This window comes from Arachis ipaensis, chromosome B05, assembly GCF_000816755.2.
Source record: "Arachis ipaensis cultivar K30076 chromosome B05, Araip1.1, whole genome shotgun sequence".
Lineage (NCBI taxonomy): Eukaryota > Viridiplantae > Streptophyta > Magnoliopsida > Fabales > Fabaceae > Arachis > Arachis ipaensis.
In genome coordinates, this window is record NC_029789.2 from 16,805,275 (window position 1) to 16,819,848 (window position 14,574).

At 35.0% G+C, this 14,574-nt stretch overlaps 1 protein-coding gene across 1 annotated transcript; it reads left to right on the top strand.

Moving 5' to 3' along the window:
- Positions 6,561-12,080, top strand: LOC107643131 (cytochrome P450 97B2, chloroplastic). Its single transcript, XM_016346701.2, has 14 exons — positions 6,561-6,889; positions 7,020-7,203; positions 7,384-7,491; positions 7,893-7,977; positions 8,270-8,508; positions 8,855-9,028; positions 9,139-9,186; positions 9,298-9,357; positions 9,664-9,750; positions 9,882-9,970; positions 10,155-10,246; positions 10,520-10,581; positions 11,446-11,595; positions 11,667-12,080. Exons 1-14 carry the CDS (start codon positions 6,786-6,788, stop codon positions 11,889-11,891), a joined length of 1,707 nt encoding a protein of 568 aa, XP_016202187.1. The 5' UTR covers positions 6,561-6,785; the 3' UTR covers positions 11,892-12,080.

The following is a 14,574-nucleotide window of genomic DNA, read 5'->3' on the forward strand; positions in this document are numbered from 1 at the left end:
GACAGTACGAAACAAAATAAAATTGGTTATGTATGTTATTATTGTTGTAAAGTAAATATAAAAGTATAAGTAAAAGACTCTAATACCATAATTACTATCTCAATATAATAAAGATGATTAATATATTTACTAATATTAATATAAAGAGTGCGAGAGAAGAGTATTCAAAAATACTTGTAAAATAAAGTAAGAGGGAGAGAAGATTTTATTGCTTTTGTTGTGTCTAAAATCAAGCGAGGCTTCACTTATTTATACTGGTGACAAGCCTTTGTTTTCAACCTTTATTTACTTTCATTTTGCCTTGAAAAGCTATTCCTTTAGTATAGGAAAGGTTAGTCGCCCAATCTCATAAATGGGCATTCAATTCAATTTTATCACAACACTCCTCCTTGGATGCTCATTTAGAATTATGCCTCGTTAAAACCTTACTAAAAAAAATTCAGTGAAAAAAAACCTTAGTGAAGGAAAAAGAGTACAATATCCTTTAGTGATGGGGACTGTCTCATTAAAAACCTTGTCAAGAAAAACCCAATGAAAAAATCTGACCAAAGGAAAAAGAGTACAGTCTCCCCCTCTTACCGACATCATTTAATGTCTCGAAATCGGCACATCCCAATCTCATGTACCAATCTTTCAAAGGAGGATTTTGGGAGGGACTTTGTGAATAAATCTGTCAGATTGTCACTTGAGCGAATTTGTTGGACATCAATTGTCCCTTGATTTTGAAGATCATGGGTGAAGAAGAATTTAGAAAAAATATGCTTAATTCTATCACTTTTGATGTACCCGCCTTTAAGTTGAGCAATGCATGCGTTATTATCTTCAAACAGGACAGTTGGATCTATCTTATGATGAATCAGTCCACATGATGACAGAATATATTGGATCAGACTTCTTAGCCAAAAACACTCGCGACTAGCTTCATGAATCGCTAGTATTTCAGCATGATTAAAGGAGGTTGCTGCTATCGTCTGTTTCGTGGACCTCCATGATATAGCTGTACCACCATATATGAATAAGTATCCTGTTTGAGATCTCCCTTTATGTGGATCAGACAAGTATCCAGCATCTGCATATCCAACTAATTGTGACTTGGATCCATAGGGATAAAACAATCCCATATCAACCGTTCCATGAAGATATCGAGAGATTTGCTTGATTCCGCTCCAATGTCTTCTGGTTGGAGAGGAACTATACCTTGCTAGTAAGTTCACAGCAAATGATATATCGGGTCGTGTATTATTAGCAAGATACATTAGCGCTCCAATGGCACTAAGATATGGTACTTCAGGACCAAGGATATCTTCATTTTCTTCTTTAGGACAGAATTGATCCTTCTCCACATCCAAAGATATTACGATCATTGGAGTACTCAAGGGATGTGACTTATCCATATAAAATCTTTTCAAGATCTTCTCTGTGTATGTTGTTTGATGAATAAAGATCCCATTTTTTATATGCTCGATCTGCAGGCCGAGGCAAAATTTAGTCCTTCCAATATCTTTCATCTCAAACTCTTCTTTTAGAGTTTTTATAATTGTTGGAATCTCTTCAGGAGTCCCAATGATATTTAAGTCATCAACGTACACAACAATTATAATAAATCCAGATGCATATTTATTTATGAAAACACATGAACAGATATCATCATTCTTGAATCCATTTTTGGCCAGATACTCAGTAAGACGATTATACCACATTCGTCCAGATTGCTTCAGACCATATAAATATCTTTACAATTTGACTGAGTATAACCCTTGCGAATATTCATTGGATGGTTTAGATATCTTTAGTCCTTCAGGGACTTTCATATAGATATCTCGATCTAATGAGCCGTATAAGTAGACTGTTAGCACATCCATTAAATACATATGCAGTTTATGATATGCAGAAAAACTGATCAAATAACGCAATGTTATCGCATCCACTACAGGGGAATATGTTTCTTCATAATCTATACCAGACCTTTGTGAAAAACCTTGTGCCACAAGTCGGACTTTATAGCACACAATTTCATTTTTCTCATTTCGTTTTCTCACAAATACCCACCTATATCCAACAGGTTTTACATCTTCTGGTGTACGGACTATAGGTCCAAAGACTTCACGTTTTGCAAGTGAGTCTAACTTAGCCTTCATGGCTTCTTTCCATTTTGGCTAATCATTCCTTTGTCGACATTCTTCGACTGATCTTGGCTCAAGATCCTTATTTTCATGCATGATATTTAACGCCACATTATATGCAAATATTTCATTGACAATTGTCTTATTTCGGTCCCCTTTCTCTCCTGTAAAGACATAATTTATCGAGATCTCATCATTTTCACAATTTTCAGGTACCTGAACGTCTTCTGGCGTTAAAATTATATCAGAATTTTAGACAACTGCAGGTGTCTTTACTGTGTCTTTTTCAACAGGAATAGTATTTACATCTTTTCTCTTTCGAGAATTTTTATCTTTGGAACCGACAGGCCTGCCACGCTTTTGGCATGTATTTGCTTCAGTGGCTATTTGTCCTACTGGGACATCAATTCGAATTGGGGCATTTTCCGTCCTGCCACGTTTCTGGCGTGAATTTGCTTCAGTGGCTACTTGTTCTACTGGGACATCAATTCGAATTGGGGCATTTTCCGCTGGTATATAAGATTTGGTTATCCTCTTTGTATCGGAAAATGCATCAGGCAATTCATTTGTTATTCTTTGCAAATGTATAATCTTTTGAACTTCTAGTTTATATTGCCCTTATCGAGGATCTAAATGCATCAACGATGATGCATTCCAATTAAGTTCCTTTTCAGGAAGCTTATTCTCTCCCCCTAATGTTGGAAATTTTGATTCATCAAAATGACAATCCGCAAACCGAGCTTTAAATACATCTCCAGTTTGTATCTCAAGATACCTCACTATAGAGGGAGAATCATATCCAACATATATTCCCAATTTTCTCTGGGGTCCCATTTTGGTGCGATTAGGTGGTGTAATGAGAACATATATCGCATACCCAAATATTCTTAAATGGAAAGCATTTGGTTGCTAGCCAAATGCTAATTGCATAGGAGAGAACTGATGGTAACTCGTTGGCCTCAAACGAATAAGTGCTGCGGCCTATAAAATAGCATGTCCCCAAACCGAGGTTAGGAGATTTGTTCTCATAAGCAATGGTCTAGCAATTAATTGGAGGCGTTTAATAAGCGATTCTGCTAACCTATTTTGTGTGTGAACATAAGTTACTTGATGTTCAACACTTATTCCATTAGCCATACAATAAGCATCAAAAGCTTGGGAAGTAAATTCACTAGCATTATCAAGACGAATTGCTTTGATTGGATTTTCTAGAAATTGTGCTTTTAATCGAATAATTTGAGTCAGTAATCTCGCAAACGCCAGGTTGCGAGAAGATAATAAGCACACATGATACCATCTCGAAGATGTGTCTATTAGGACCATAAAATATCTAAAAGATCCACATGGTGGATGAATAGGTCCACATATATCACCTTGAATCCTTTCTAGGAATTCAGGGGACTCAAATCCAATCTTTACTGGTGATGGCCTTAAAATTAACTTTCCTTGAGAACATGCAGCACAACAAAATTTACTAGATTTAAGAATCTTCTGGTTCTTTAGTGAATGTCCATGGGAGTTTTCAATAATTCTCCTCATCATGGTTGTTCCCGGATGACTCAATCTATCATGCCAAGTTATGAATTCATTTGGGCTAGTAAACTTCTGGTTTACAGTGGCATGTGATTCAACTGCACTAATCTTGGTATAATACAACCCAGATGAAAGTGAGGGTAATTTTTCTAGTATAACTTTCTTATTTGAATCATGAGTTGTGATACATAAATACTCATGATTTTCCTCCTTCATTGTTTCAATATGATATCCATTTCGGCAAATATCTTTGAAACTCAACAAGTTCCTCAGAGACTTGGTAGATAATAGTGCATTATTTATTATAAATTTTGTTCCTCCAGGAAACAAAATTATAGCTCTTCCGGAGCCTTCTATCACATTGCCTGAGCCAATAATAGTATTAACATATTCTTCTTTTGGCACAAAATGGGTAAAATATATAGTACTTTTAAGAATAGTGTGCGAACTTGCACTATCCGCAAGGCAAATATCTTCAGAATATGTCCTTGCCATTTTTCTTCAAAAACAAATGATAATAATAATAAAATGAGTAGAAGTACATGCACAGCAAAATTATTCACATGAATTTTTAACAAACATATACACATATCAAACTATTATATCATTGATCAAATAGCCAATATTTCCTTCAGAATCCTTAAAGAAATTAGATATATCATAATGAGTGGTGGAATTTTCATCATTTGAAACAAAATTTGTTTCCTTTCCTTTGTCATCCATTTTCAAGGATGCTTGATAAAGATCAACTAGGTGCCTTGGGGTACGATAGGTACGTGACCAATGGCCCTTTCCACCACAACGGAAGCATTTATCCTCAATTGATTTACTTTGCCCATTGTTTCTTTCTTTATCCCACTTCTGGTGAGATCCTCTCTTTTGAATATAATTTCTTCTCCTTCTATAATTTTTCTTGTTGCTAAAACCTTGCCATTTACCTCTTCTGGGGTTATAATTTGCCACATTTACTTCAGGAAATGGGGCGGCGCCAGCTGGGCGCGCTTCATGATTTCTTAAGAGCAACTTATTGTTGTATTCAGCAACAAGAAAGCAAGAACTTAGCTCAGAATATTTTTTAAATCCTTTTTCTCGATTGCTACTACAGGAGCACATTCGAGGCATGGAAGGTCGATAAAGTTTTCTCTAACATATCGAGTTTGAGGAATTATCACCGTCTTTTGATGATTATACTTTTCTTTAAGGTCTTTTCACAGATCTGCAAGATCTTTTAATGTGGGATATTCATTTTTCAATCCTTCGTTAAGACGACGACGAAGGAAAATCATGATCATGGCCCTGGCTTTATCCTTCTGGGATGCATTATTTTCAGCCTTAATAGTATTTTCAAGATCCATTAAATCAAGATGAATTTTAACATCTAGTATCCATGATAAATAATTATTTCCAGATATATCAAGAGCATTAAATTCAAGATGAGAGAGTTTCGACATAATAAAAATTTGTTACCTGGAGTCTTCCTAAAATTTGATCAGAGTCTCGTACTGATAACGTGTTGTAAAGTAAATATAAAAGTATAAGTAGAAGACTCTAATACCATAATTACTATCTCAATATAATAAAGATGATTAATATATTTACTAATATTAATATAAAGAGTGCGAGAGAAGAGTATTCAAAAATACTTGTAAAATAAAGTAAGAGTGAGAATTGTATTATAAAAGAGGGAGAGAAGATTTTATTACTTTTGTTGTGTCTAAAAACAAGCAGGCTTCACCTATTTATACTGGTGACAAGCCTTTGTTTTCAACCTTCATTTACTTTCATTTTGCCTTGAAAAGCTATTCCTTCAGCATAGGAAAGGTTAGTCGCCCAATCTCATAAATTGACATTCAATTCAATTTTATCACAACAGTTATCTATAATAGTGCGTGTTTTATTACTATCACATGAAGATGAAAATGATGCCTTTTTAGACAATAAAATATTTATTATTTATTAAGTTTTTATATAATATTTATTAATTACTTTTTATTTATCACAAATCATACTAAAATAGGTGAATTTTTGCTCTAAAAGTTATTATCTACATAATAATCTTTTATAAATAGATACGTCCCAATAATTAAAGTAACGGTACATGTAAGCATAAACATTATATTTTATGCAATAAATTGATAAAATGACATAGAGTAGAGAGCTAATGGACTATTGAGTTACAAAAGCTCCTTTCGGATTGAACTCTTGACCTCTCGGATCCAGAGCTCTAATACCATGTCATGATACCACTCATCCCAAAAGCTTCAGCTGATGACAAAAGGTAACACTAATGGTTATATCTCTAATACTCCCTAATCCTCCATTGTACACATTATACAAATATTTCATTGGCTCCTCATACTTTCCCAATGACATAACATATCCACCGCTTTTTTTTTTAAGTATTAATTAGGCCCAATTTAGATAAATAGCTTAATTAAGCTCCTTTTGAAAAAATAGCTTAAACAATAAATGACTATATTAAAAGTAACTTATAAATAAGTTATTTTGTATTTGAATTTTTAATTCTAAAAGTGTTTATTTTATAAAAATGTGATAAAAAAATAGTAGTATTATGAGATAAGTCATTTTTTTAACTTCTCTATAAGTTCCTAAATAACTTCTTAGAAAGTCACAATTTGGTTTTGAAAATTGCACCAGACATTAATAATACTACATTTCATAAGTCAAAAGCTCAAAAAAGTTACTTTTGAACCCTTCCAAATTGGCTCATTATTGTTTTTCACTTTTATTAGTCTTCGTTTCCACGATAACTGGGTTTATATATGTCAGGCGAGGGACTCCATTTCCTAGCGTCTACATTTAATTAAATTATTATTTTATATGAACCCATCGTTTAAAAAAAGAGAAAAATATTTGAATGGAGTTTGGCACCGCCCGGGCCAACGGAGAGTAATCCGAAAAAATGAAAATATCCAATGAAGTGAGTTTTGCAAGTAACCATAACAGGACACACATGGTGGTGATGGTGGTTTTCACTTTCCACCTCATCCTTCTTCATTCTCCCACTTCCCACTTCCCATTTCCAAAATCAATAAATCAATAAACAACACAACAGTGAGTGTCAACTGTCAACTGGCAACTTCACCGTGCAGTGTGCACCCAACCACCATGGCTATGGTACTCTCGCACACCTCAACCTTCACTACTTTCAATTTACACACACAGAAACCGCTTCTTCGCTCAACCGCCTTCCATTTCCCGCTCACTATCAGGTACCACCTGGACTTTGTTAATTTAGTAATAATATTGATATTTGATATTTCTGTCTAATGTTCGCGAGGATTATGTGTTAATCAATTGAGGTTTTAGTTAATTAACGGTTGTTTATTGTGGATGACGTAGATGCCAATCTTTTAACACTGATAAGCAGCGCAAATCAAACAGAAACCTGCTGGATAATGCTAGCAACCTGCTTACAAACTTCCTCAGCGGTGGAAGCATAGGGTCCATGCCAATTGCTGAAGGTGCTGTCACCGATCTCTTTGGTCGACCTCTCTTTTTTTCGCTATACGATTGGTTCTTGGAGGTACCTACTTCACACTTTCAGTTACTTAAAATTCTACGTTTCAGAATCAGAGTTAGTAGGCTTATTATGTACGAGAATCTATGGCATAGGGTGCTCAAATTACTTGTGTTTCCATTGTTTTCATCTCAGTTGACTTTGCTAGTTTTAATTATCCTCTCAAGATGTTGTTGAATGTGACAGCACGGTTCTGTTTACAAACTTGCGTTTGGGCCCAAAGCATTTGTTGTTGTATCGGATCCCATAGTTGCAAGACACATTCTGCGAGAAAATGCATTCTCTTATGACAAGGTACCCACATGTCTCTTGTTATGCTAGGGTCAATCCTTTATCTATAGATTTGTTAAAATGATATTCTGGTATTGAATATGTTCATTGTGATTAGTACCTTGCAGTATTGCCCAAATCGGTCGGGTTGAGGATCCATTGTAACAGTAGTGGCTACTACTTTAGCATTTCTAATAATAAATTAATTACTGTAGTATATCCTGCAAGGGTTAGGATAAACATATGAATTGTGAAGTTTGTAACTGGTTATCCATTAAAGTATTGACGAAGAGGTTGTAGAACATGTGTTGTACTTTTATGAGCTTGAATTTGTTGGTTTTCTTTGAAGTGCTTTCTATACTATAGTTAAAAACATTTTCTAATTCTCTCTAGTTTCTATTCTGCTTGTTTACTAAAATAATTAGGGAGTACTTGCTGATATCCTAGAGCCAATAATGGGAAAAGGACTCATACCTGCGGACCTTGATACTTGGAAGCAAAGAAGAAGAGGTGTGCAAACTGTATTTATTTTCTTTCTTTTCCATTTCCCCCTTATTTCTACTGTGTTACATATCCCAAAAGAATTGCCAAAGAGCCTCTAGCACTCAAAAGTCTCATGCCTAAATAATCTCAACAAATATGCTGTCAGATATAACTCTCAAATCGGTGAATGGAGCTAGTATTTTCTATTGGTGGACTGCTGTCCTGAACTGGATTAACACCACTAATCTGTCATGGTAATATTATCAAGAGTTTTATGAATGTAACCTGAAGCTTAACTGGGTATTCATGAATATTTCAGTTATTGCTCCGGGTTTCCATGCCTCGTACTTGGAAGCCATGGTCAAAATATTCAGAACTTGCTCAGAAAGAACAATATCAAAGATCAATCAGCATCTTGAACAAGAGGGCAATGATGGACAGAAGTTGATTGAATTAGATCTTGAGGCGGAGTTTTCTAATTTGGCTCTTGATATTATTGGGCTTGGTGTGTTCAACTATGATTTTGGTTCTGTCACCAAAGAATCTCCTGTTATTAAGGTTTGACAAAAGGTTTATACATTTCAAGTATATGACATCGATGTTGCCTACAGTATAAAATGCAAATAGAAATGCTGCTGTTCTTTCTTATATTTCTTTCATTTTAATATGTATGCTCAATCTTTTGTATAGTTTTTGAGAGAGAATTTCTAGAAACAATTATGTGGGTAGAAAACAAACAGAATTGTCATGATTAATATAAGTAGACAGCTAAAGTTTTGTCATATTTTCAGCAATTAACTGATTGTTTATTCAATGTATGAACATACAATTCAGAATTTTAGGCTACATTTGCTGTCCCTAGCTAAGAGAGCTTACATACCCTATACTATTATATCCATTATAGGCAGTATATGGCACTCTTTTTGAAGCCGAGCATAGGTCCACTTTCTACATTCCATATTGGAAAGTTCCATTGACATCATGCATAGTCCCGAGGCAGAGGAAGTTTCAAAGTGACCTCAAGATCATCAATGCTTGTCTTGATGAACTTATCAGAAACGCAAAAGAGAGCAGACAGGTGAGATAATACTTTGGTTCAGTGATTGATTGCACGAATAGTATCTGCATTTGGCTATTATATTGTGTTGACTTTACATAAACATCATCCTGATTACATTCTATTTGCAGGAAACTGATGTTGAGAAACTGCAGCAAAGGGACTACTTAAATTTGAAGGTGTCTGTTTATTTGTATGAGATCTAATGTCTATGGCAAATGTTAACTATCCAGTTCATTCCCTGAAATATAGGAGTTCTATAAATGCCGCAATGTTTAAAATTTTTACAGGATGCAAGTCTTCTGCGTTTCCTGGTTGATATGCGAGGAGCTGATGTTGATGATCGTCAGGTATATCTCTTCCACAAAAAGCGATCCTGAATTCCTGACTAAAACTTAGGTTGGTTTTGGGTAGTTGGTAAAAATCATGTCTTGACAACATTATCTCCTTGTCTAGAAACATGTGAAACTATTCGGTTCTTTTAAATTCTGTTGATCCAGTTATACATTTTAGGTATTAATAGTATGTTTAGTTTGGGTGTAAATATACAAGTATAGGGTAAAGTTACATGGTTAATAGTATGCTAAGTATAGGGTAAAGCTACATGGTTAATAGTATGCTTTGTTTACTTCTTACTTCTCTCTCCATTTTGACAGTTGAGGGATGATTTAATGACAATGCTTATTGCTGGTCATGAGACAACAGCTGCAGTTCTTACTTGGGCAACTTTCCTTCTATCTCAAGTATGTTAATCTCAAAGTTGATATAATTGCCTGTTCGTGAAAGACAATTCTGGATCTTTGGTTATTGTAGATTCTCTTCAGATTCTTCTCTTTGGCCAATACCATCTTACTGATTATTGAACTCACTGCAGAACCCGGACAAAATGAGGAAGGCTCAAGCAGAGGTAGATTCAGTGCTGGGTACAGGAACACCAACTTACGAATCACTTAAAAAACTGCAGTAGGTGCTCATTTCATGTCAGATTTTTACTTGCTTCCACCTGTTTGATAGCCAATATTTTATTAGGAAATACATCAAGTGAACCTTATATTCATTTAGTTCTTACAAAATGGGATCTGGTTTAACTTTGAGCGTTGAAGTTGGTGTTTTACACTTGAAATTTATTGCATGTATAATGTGTCAGGTACATTAGACTTATTGTTGTGGAGTCTCTCCGTTTGTATCCTCAACCACCTTTGCTGATTAGGCGTTCACTCAAACCCGATGTTTTACCAGGTATTGACTTGACTTTTAATGATTACTTGTCGAAACGGAGTGGAAAATGGAAACCCGTGTATGAAGCCTATGCACCTCTAAGTCTCTAACAAACCGTTAATGTGATTTTAGTATTTTTTCCCAAAACATTGATGTTAATCCTATTCATTACTTTTATGATGGATTTCTGTTTGTCACTGAACATGTGACTATTTATGTTTCTTGTCTAGATAATTTTTTATTTGTTGCTTCCATCTGAGATGATGTATCTATGGACATACGTCACTTTTTCAGGAGGGTACAAAGGTGATAAAGATGGTTATGCGATCCCTGCCGGGACTGATGTCTTCCTTTCTGTGAGTAAAACTTTTCTAGCACCTGCTTTTTAGTGAGCAAGTGGATGCTGCATATGCATGAATTATATATAAAAAAAATGTTTTATATACCCATTTTGGCATACTAAGCCCGCACATACTGAGTCATACTCCTCCACTATTGAATGGTGTGCAGTTATACTTGTTAGAATTTTGATATAACTCTTAAAAATCTTTTAATATTACAAATTTAAATGAGTTAACTAATTTTACAAATTTTCTATTAGGTTAGACTAGTTTACATATTTAATTTATTTTTCTGACGTAAAATCTTGATTCTCTACCTTGCCTATGAGATCGACGGGTGATAACTTTGAAAGAGGAAATCCAACATTTTTTTTTTTTGTGTGGGCAAATAAATTTATTTAGTGAATAGCATTGCAAATTTGCAATCTTTTAAAGTGGGCCTTTTGCGTGTTCTGTGGAGTTCACTAAACAGACATTTTGCAGATGCATTGACAGTGGTGTTGGACTGTTGGAGAGTACCCCATATTTCCTAACTTCCACTTTTATTATAAACAAAAAATAAAGCCTGTTTCTTGTGATTTTGGTTTATTTTGTACATATTTGGCAGACAATGCTAGGAAGACAATCACCAAAATTATTTTATTTTATTTAACATCTATAAATTCATGTATATCATATTTATAATTACACATTTATTACATTTAAGATTATCCAATTATTCCAACGACAATTAAAGAGTGCAAAATAAAGTAACTTTGAGCTATCTTGAGTCGACTTTTTATTGTCTCTCAAATATTTTTATGTTTCGCAAAGTTTACATTTTTAGTTTTTTACTCTCCCTTAGAAGTGGCTGGCTGCTCTAAATATTCCTATGTGCAGGTATATAATCTGCATAGATCTCCATATTTTTGGGAGCGTCCTGATGAATTTGAACCAGAGAGGTTTTTGGTGCAAAGAACCAACGAACAAATTGAAGGATGGGCTGGTTTTGACCCATCTCGAAGTCCTGGAGCCTTATATCCAAACGAGGTTTCTCTCTTTTCATAATGTTTATTTTGTTGTGTTTTATTTATCGATTGATATACATAATGTTTGATCAGATCATATCGGATTTTGCATTCTTGCCTTTTGGTGGTGGACCACGAAAATGCGTTGGGGACCAATTTGCTCTGATGGAGTCCACTGTAGCGTTGGCTATGCTGCTACAGAACTTTGATGTGCAATTGAAGGGGACCCCCGATTCGGTTGAGCTAGTTACCGGGGCAACTATCCATACCAAAAATGGATTGTGGTGCAAATTGACAAAGAGATCTAATTTGCACTGAACTTAACCATCATCAACTGTATCATCATTTATCAAGTCAAATAAAATAGTAATAATTGCTTTTGGTCTGAATTTGGCTTCCAACTGAAAACTGTTGCGTTCTCAGATAAGTGTTTCATAACGAGTATATGATTGTTTGGAACACTAAGTATTAAGATTACTGAATACATAATCAAAAGCTTCATCAAAATTATAATGGATCCTAGACCATGCTGGGTAGGTTAATCAAGTAGTTTAACTAAATGCCGTCAAAAACAACAAAGTAGACTTAATTGAACGGTGATCTTTGTAGATTCTTTGATGAGATGCAGCCCACTAGAATAGCTTCGGATAAACTATTAAATATTTATAGAAAATCAAGTTATTTGGCTTTTTTTTTTTTAACAATAAAGTTGTAATATTTTAAATAAATATATAAGCTACTTATGAGTATTAAACAAAATTGTATTATTTGTAACCATGTTTTAATTTTTCTTACAATGTCTTTAAATATTATAATGTCTCTTTAAATATGTTCTAGAAATAGTTTCAACTTTCAAATAATATTAGTCTGAGACGATAACAAAGGCGAAGACCCCTCTACAATCTACCTTGGATACTTTCATTTATTGGATGCGTAGACTTTTGTATATACGTGTGATAATTTAATCAACAAACTACAAAATTAAAAATATTAACATAAGAAGTAAAGACTCAATTACTCACATCTCCTAAAATTAAGTTACATACAATACCGTCTTATTCATTAAATTATTCAATAACTTTCTTTCATCCTTATATAATATTATTCCGTGAGTTACATAGAACCGAATGATTGGACTTCGAAGGGAAGGCCCAAACGTTAAAGGAGGGTGGTTTTCGACTTATTCGAGTTTGGGAGCTGCCGCCCGAGTTGTGTGTTTTGAAGAATGGGGGATAATACCTTCAAAGACACTCTGATACCTAAGTCAGTAAAGGGGTAAGCAAGTTTTGAATAAATTGGAACTTGATTTTACCTGAGTGTATCAATTTATTTATAGATGATGATCCAATAACCACTGTTGGAATAGTTCAATTTCTGAAGATGGATAACCGTCCCTTTATCTTAAGGTTGTTGGGATATCTCTTCTAGAAGTAAGTGAGAGATTTTAGGAGACAGTTATTCACTTAGATAAGTGTTGGCGTTGACTCCGAGCTCTTTAAGGAGCTCGAACAAACAGTGAAGGCCATCTTTTTGGATTGGGCCTCTTAGCTTAGTTTGGGGCTGGCTTATTACTTGGGTCAGGGTATGAACAGTGCCCCTACTCGAGTCCGATATCTTTTTTTGTGAGTTGGATTCGAGTATTGAATTTGGGAATATTCGAGTTGGCTTCTTAAAATCACGTCGGAAAACCGACGGGATTTTTGGTTTCTGAAAAGGCATGATTTCAAATTATGAACTGTCCCGTCGCTTTGGCTTTTCGCATCTATGAGTGGAGGGCGGTTTCATTGGTAATGGTGCGCTCCCTTAATAAGGGGGTCATTTGACGATAATGCCCCTAGCACCTTATAAATACCTTTCCCTCCTTTTTCTTCATTTTCTTTCGTCTTCCTTTTGAAGTTTCTTCTTTCTGCTCTTTCATTTTTTTACTCGAACCCTTGGGCTCTTTCTCTTTGCTATTCTGCAGCGTCGTACTTGGGATTCTTCTTTATCTTCTTCACAAAGATTAGTTCTTTGCACCCTCTTTTCATTTTTACAGTATTTTCTTTATCTTTGCTTGATATACTGTACGTCGGAGAGGGGTCTTATATCCTTGATGCGTTTTTGTTATTTGTAGTAAGAAACTCTGGGATTTTTGCATTTTCTTTTTTTTTTTTTTTAACAAAAATCGTTTCTTTTACCGCCGTTGACTGCTTTTCTTGTTTGTTTTGAAAAAAGTGTCTTATCTTCGAGAGCTCTATTTTTTATGGTTTCTTTTTCCTTGTAAGTTTTATCACTTTTATATACACTTCTTCATTACTGAAAAATGTCTTCTCATATCCCTGAGACTCTCTTGAGATGGGTAGATGCCTCTATTCTTTCTGAAAGCTCTGTAATGGATAACGTTTTTATAACCAAACTCCGAAAACACCATAAAATCTATAGCTTTGATGCTGATGAACCTAAGTATGCGTTAGTAGCACCAGACCCTGAGGATCGGGTTTGCTGTGGGAGGACTGATGATTCTGACCCCACTTCTTTTTCATGTATGACTGCCTTTTCACCCGCTTGGGGGTTACTTTCTCTTTTTCCGACTTTGAGATAGAGGTTTTATCTCATTGCAGGGAGGTTCCTACCCAACTCCACCCCAATTCTTCGGGCTTCCTAAAAATATACCAACTCGTTAGCCAAGAGCTTGACTTCCCGACTTCTTTACGAATCTTTTTCTACCTTTTCCACCTGACTAAGCCTTTCAGTGCTTCAAATAGACAAAACAAACAATAGTGGGTGTCTTTCCGAGCTATTCAAGGTCGGAAAGTATTTTTCATTTTTGATGAATCATTCCATGATTTCAAAAAATTTTTCTTCAAGATCCAGGCTGTAGAGGGTCATCACCCTTCTTTTCTAAATGAAAATAACGAGCCCCGATTTTTTCTGTACTGGTTGGAGACCTCTCCTGTAGAGAAATATGGTCTAGCCGAATTGGATGAGGTAGATGAGGCCATTGTTGAATTTTTTCGAGCGG

Coding starts and splice junctions, on each gene's coding strand:
- LOC107643131 (XM_016346701.2), top strand. CDS start 6,786: ATGGCTATGGTACTCTCGCACACCTCAACCTTCACTACTTTCAATTTA. Junction 7,978..8,269: donor TTGGAAGCAAAGAAGAAGAG/GTGTGCAAACTG, acceptor TGAATATTTCAG/TTATTGCTCCGGGTTTCCAT. Junction 9,029..9,138: donor ACGCAAAAGAGAGCAGACAG/GTGAGATAATAC, acceptor TTCTATTTGCAG/GAAACTGATGTTGAGAAACT.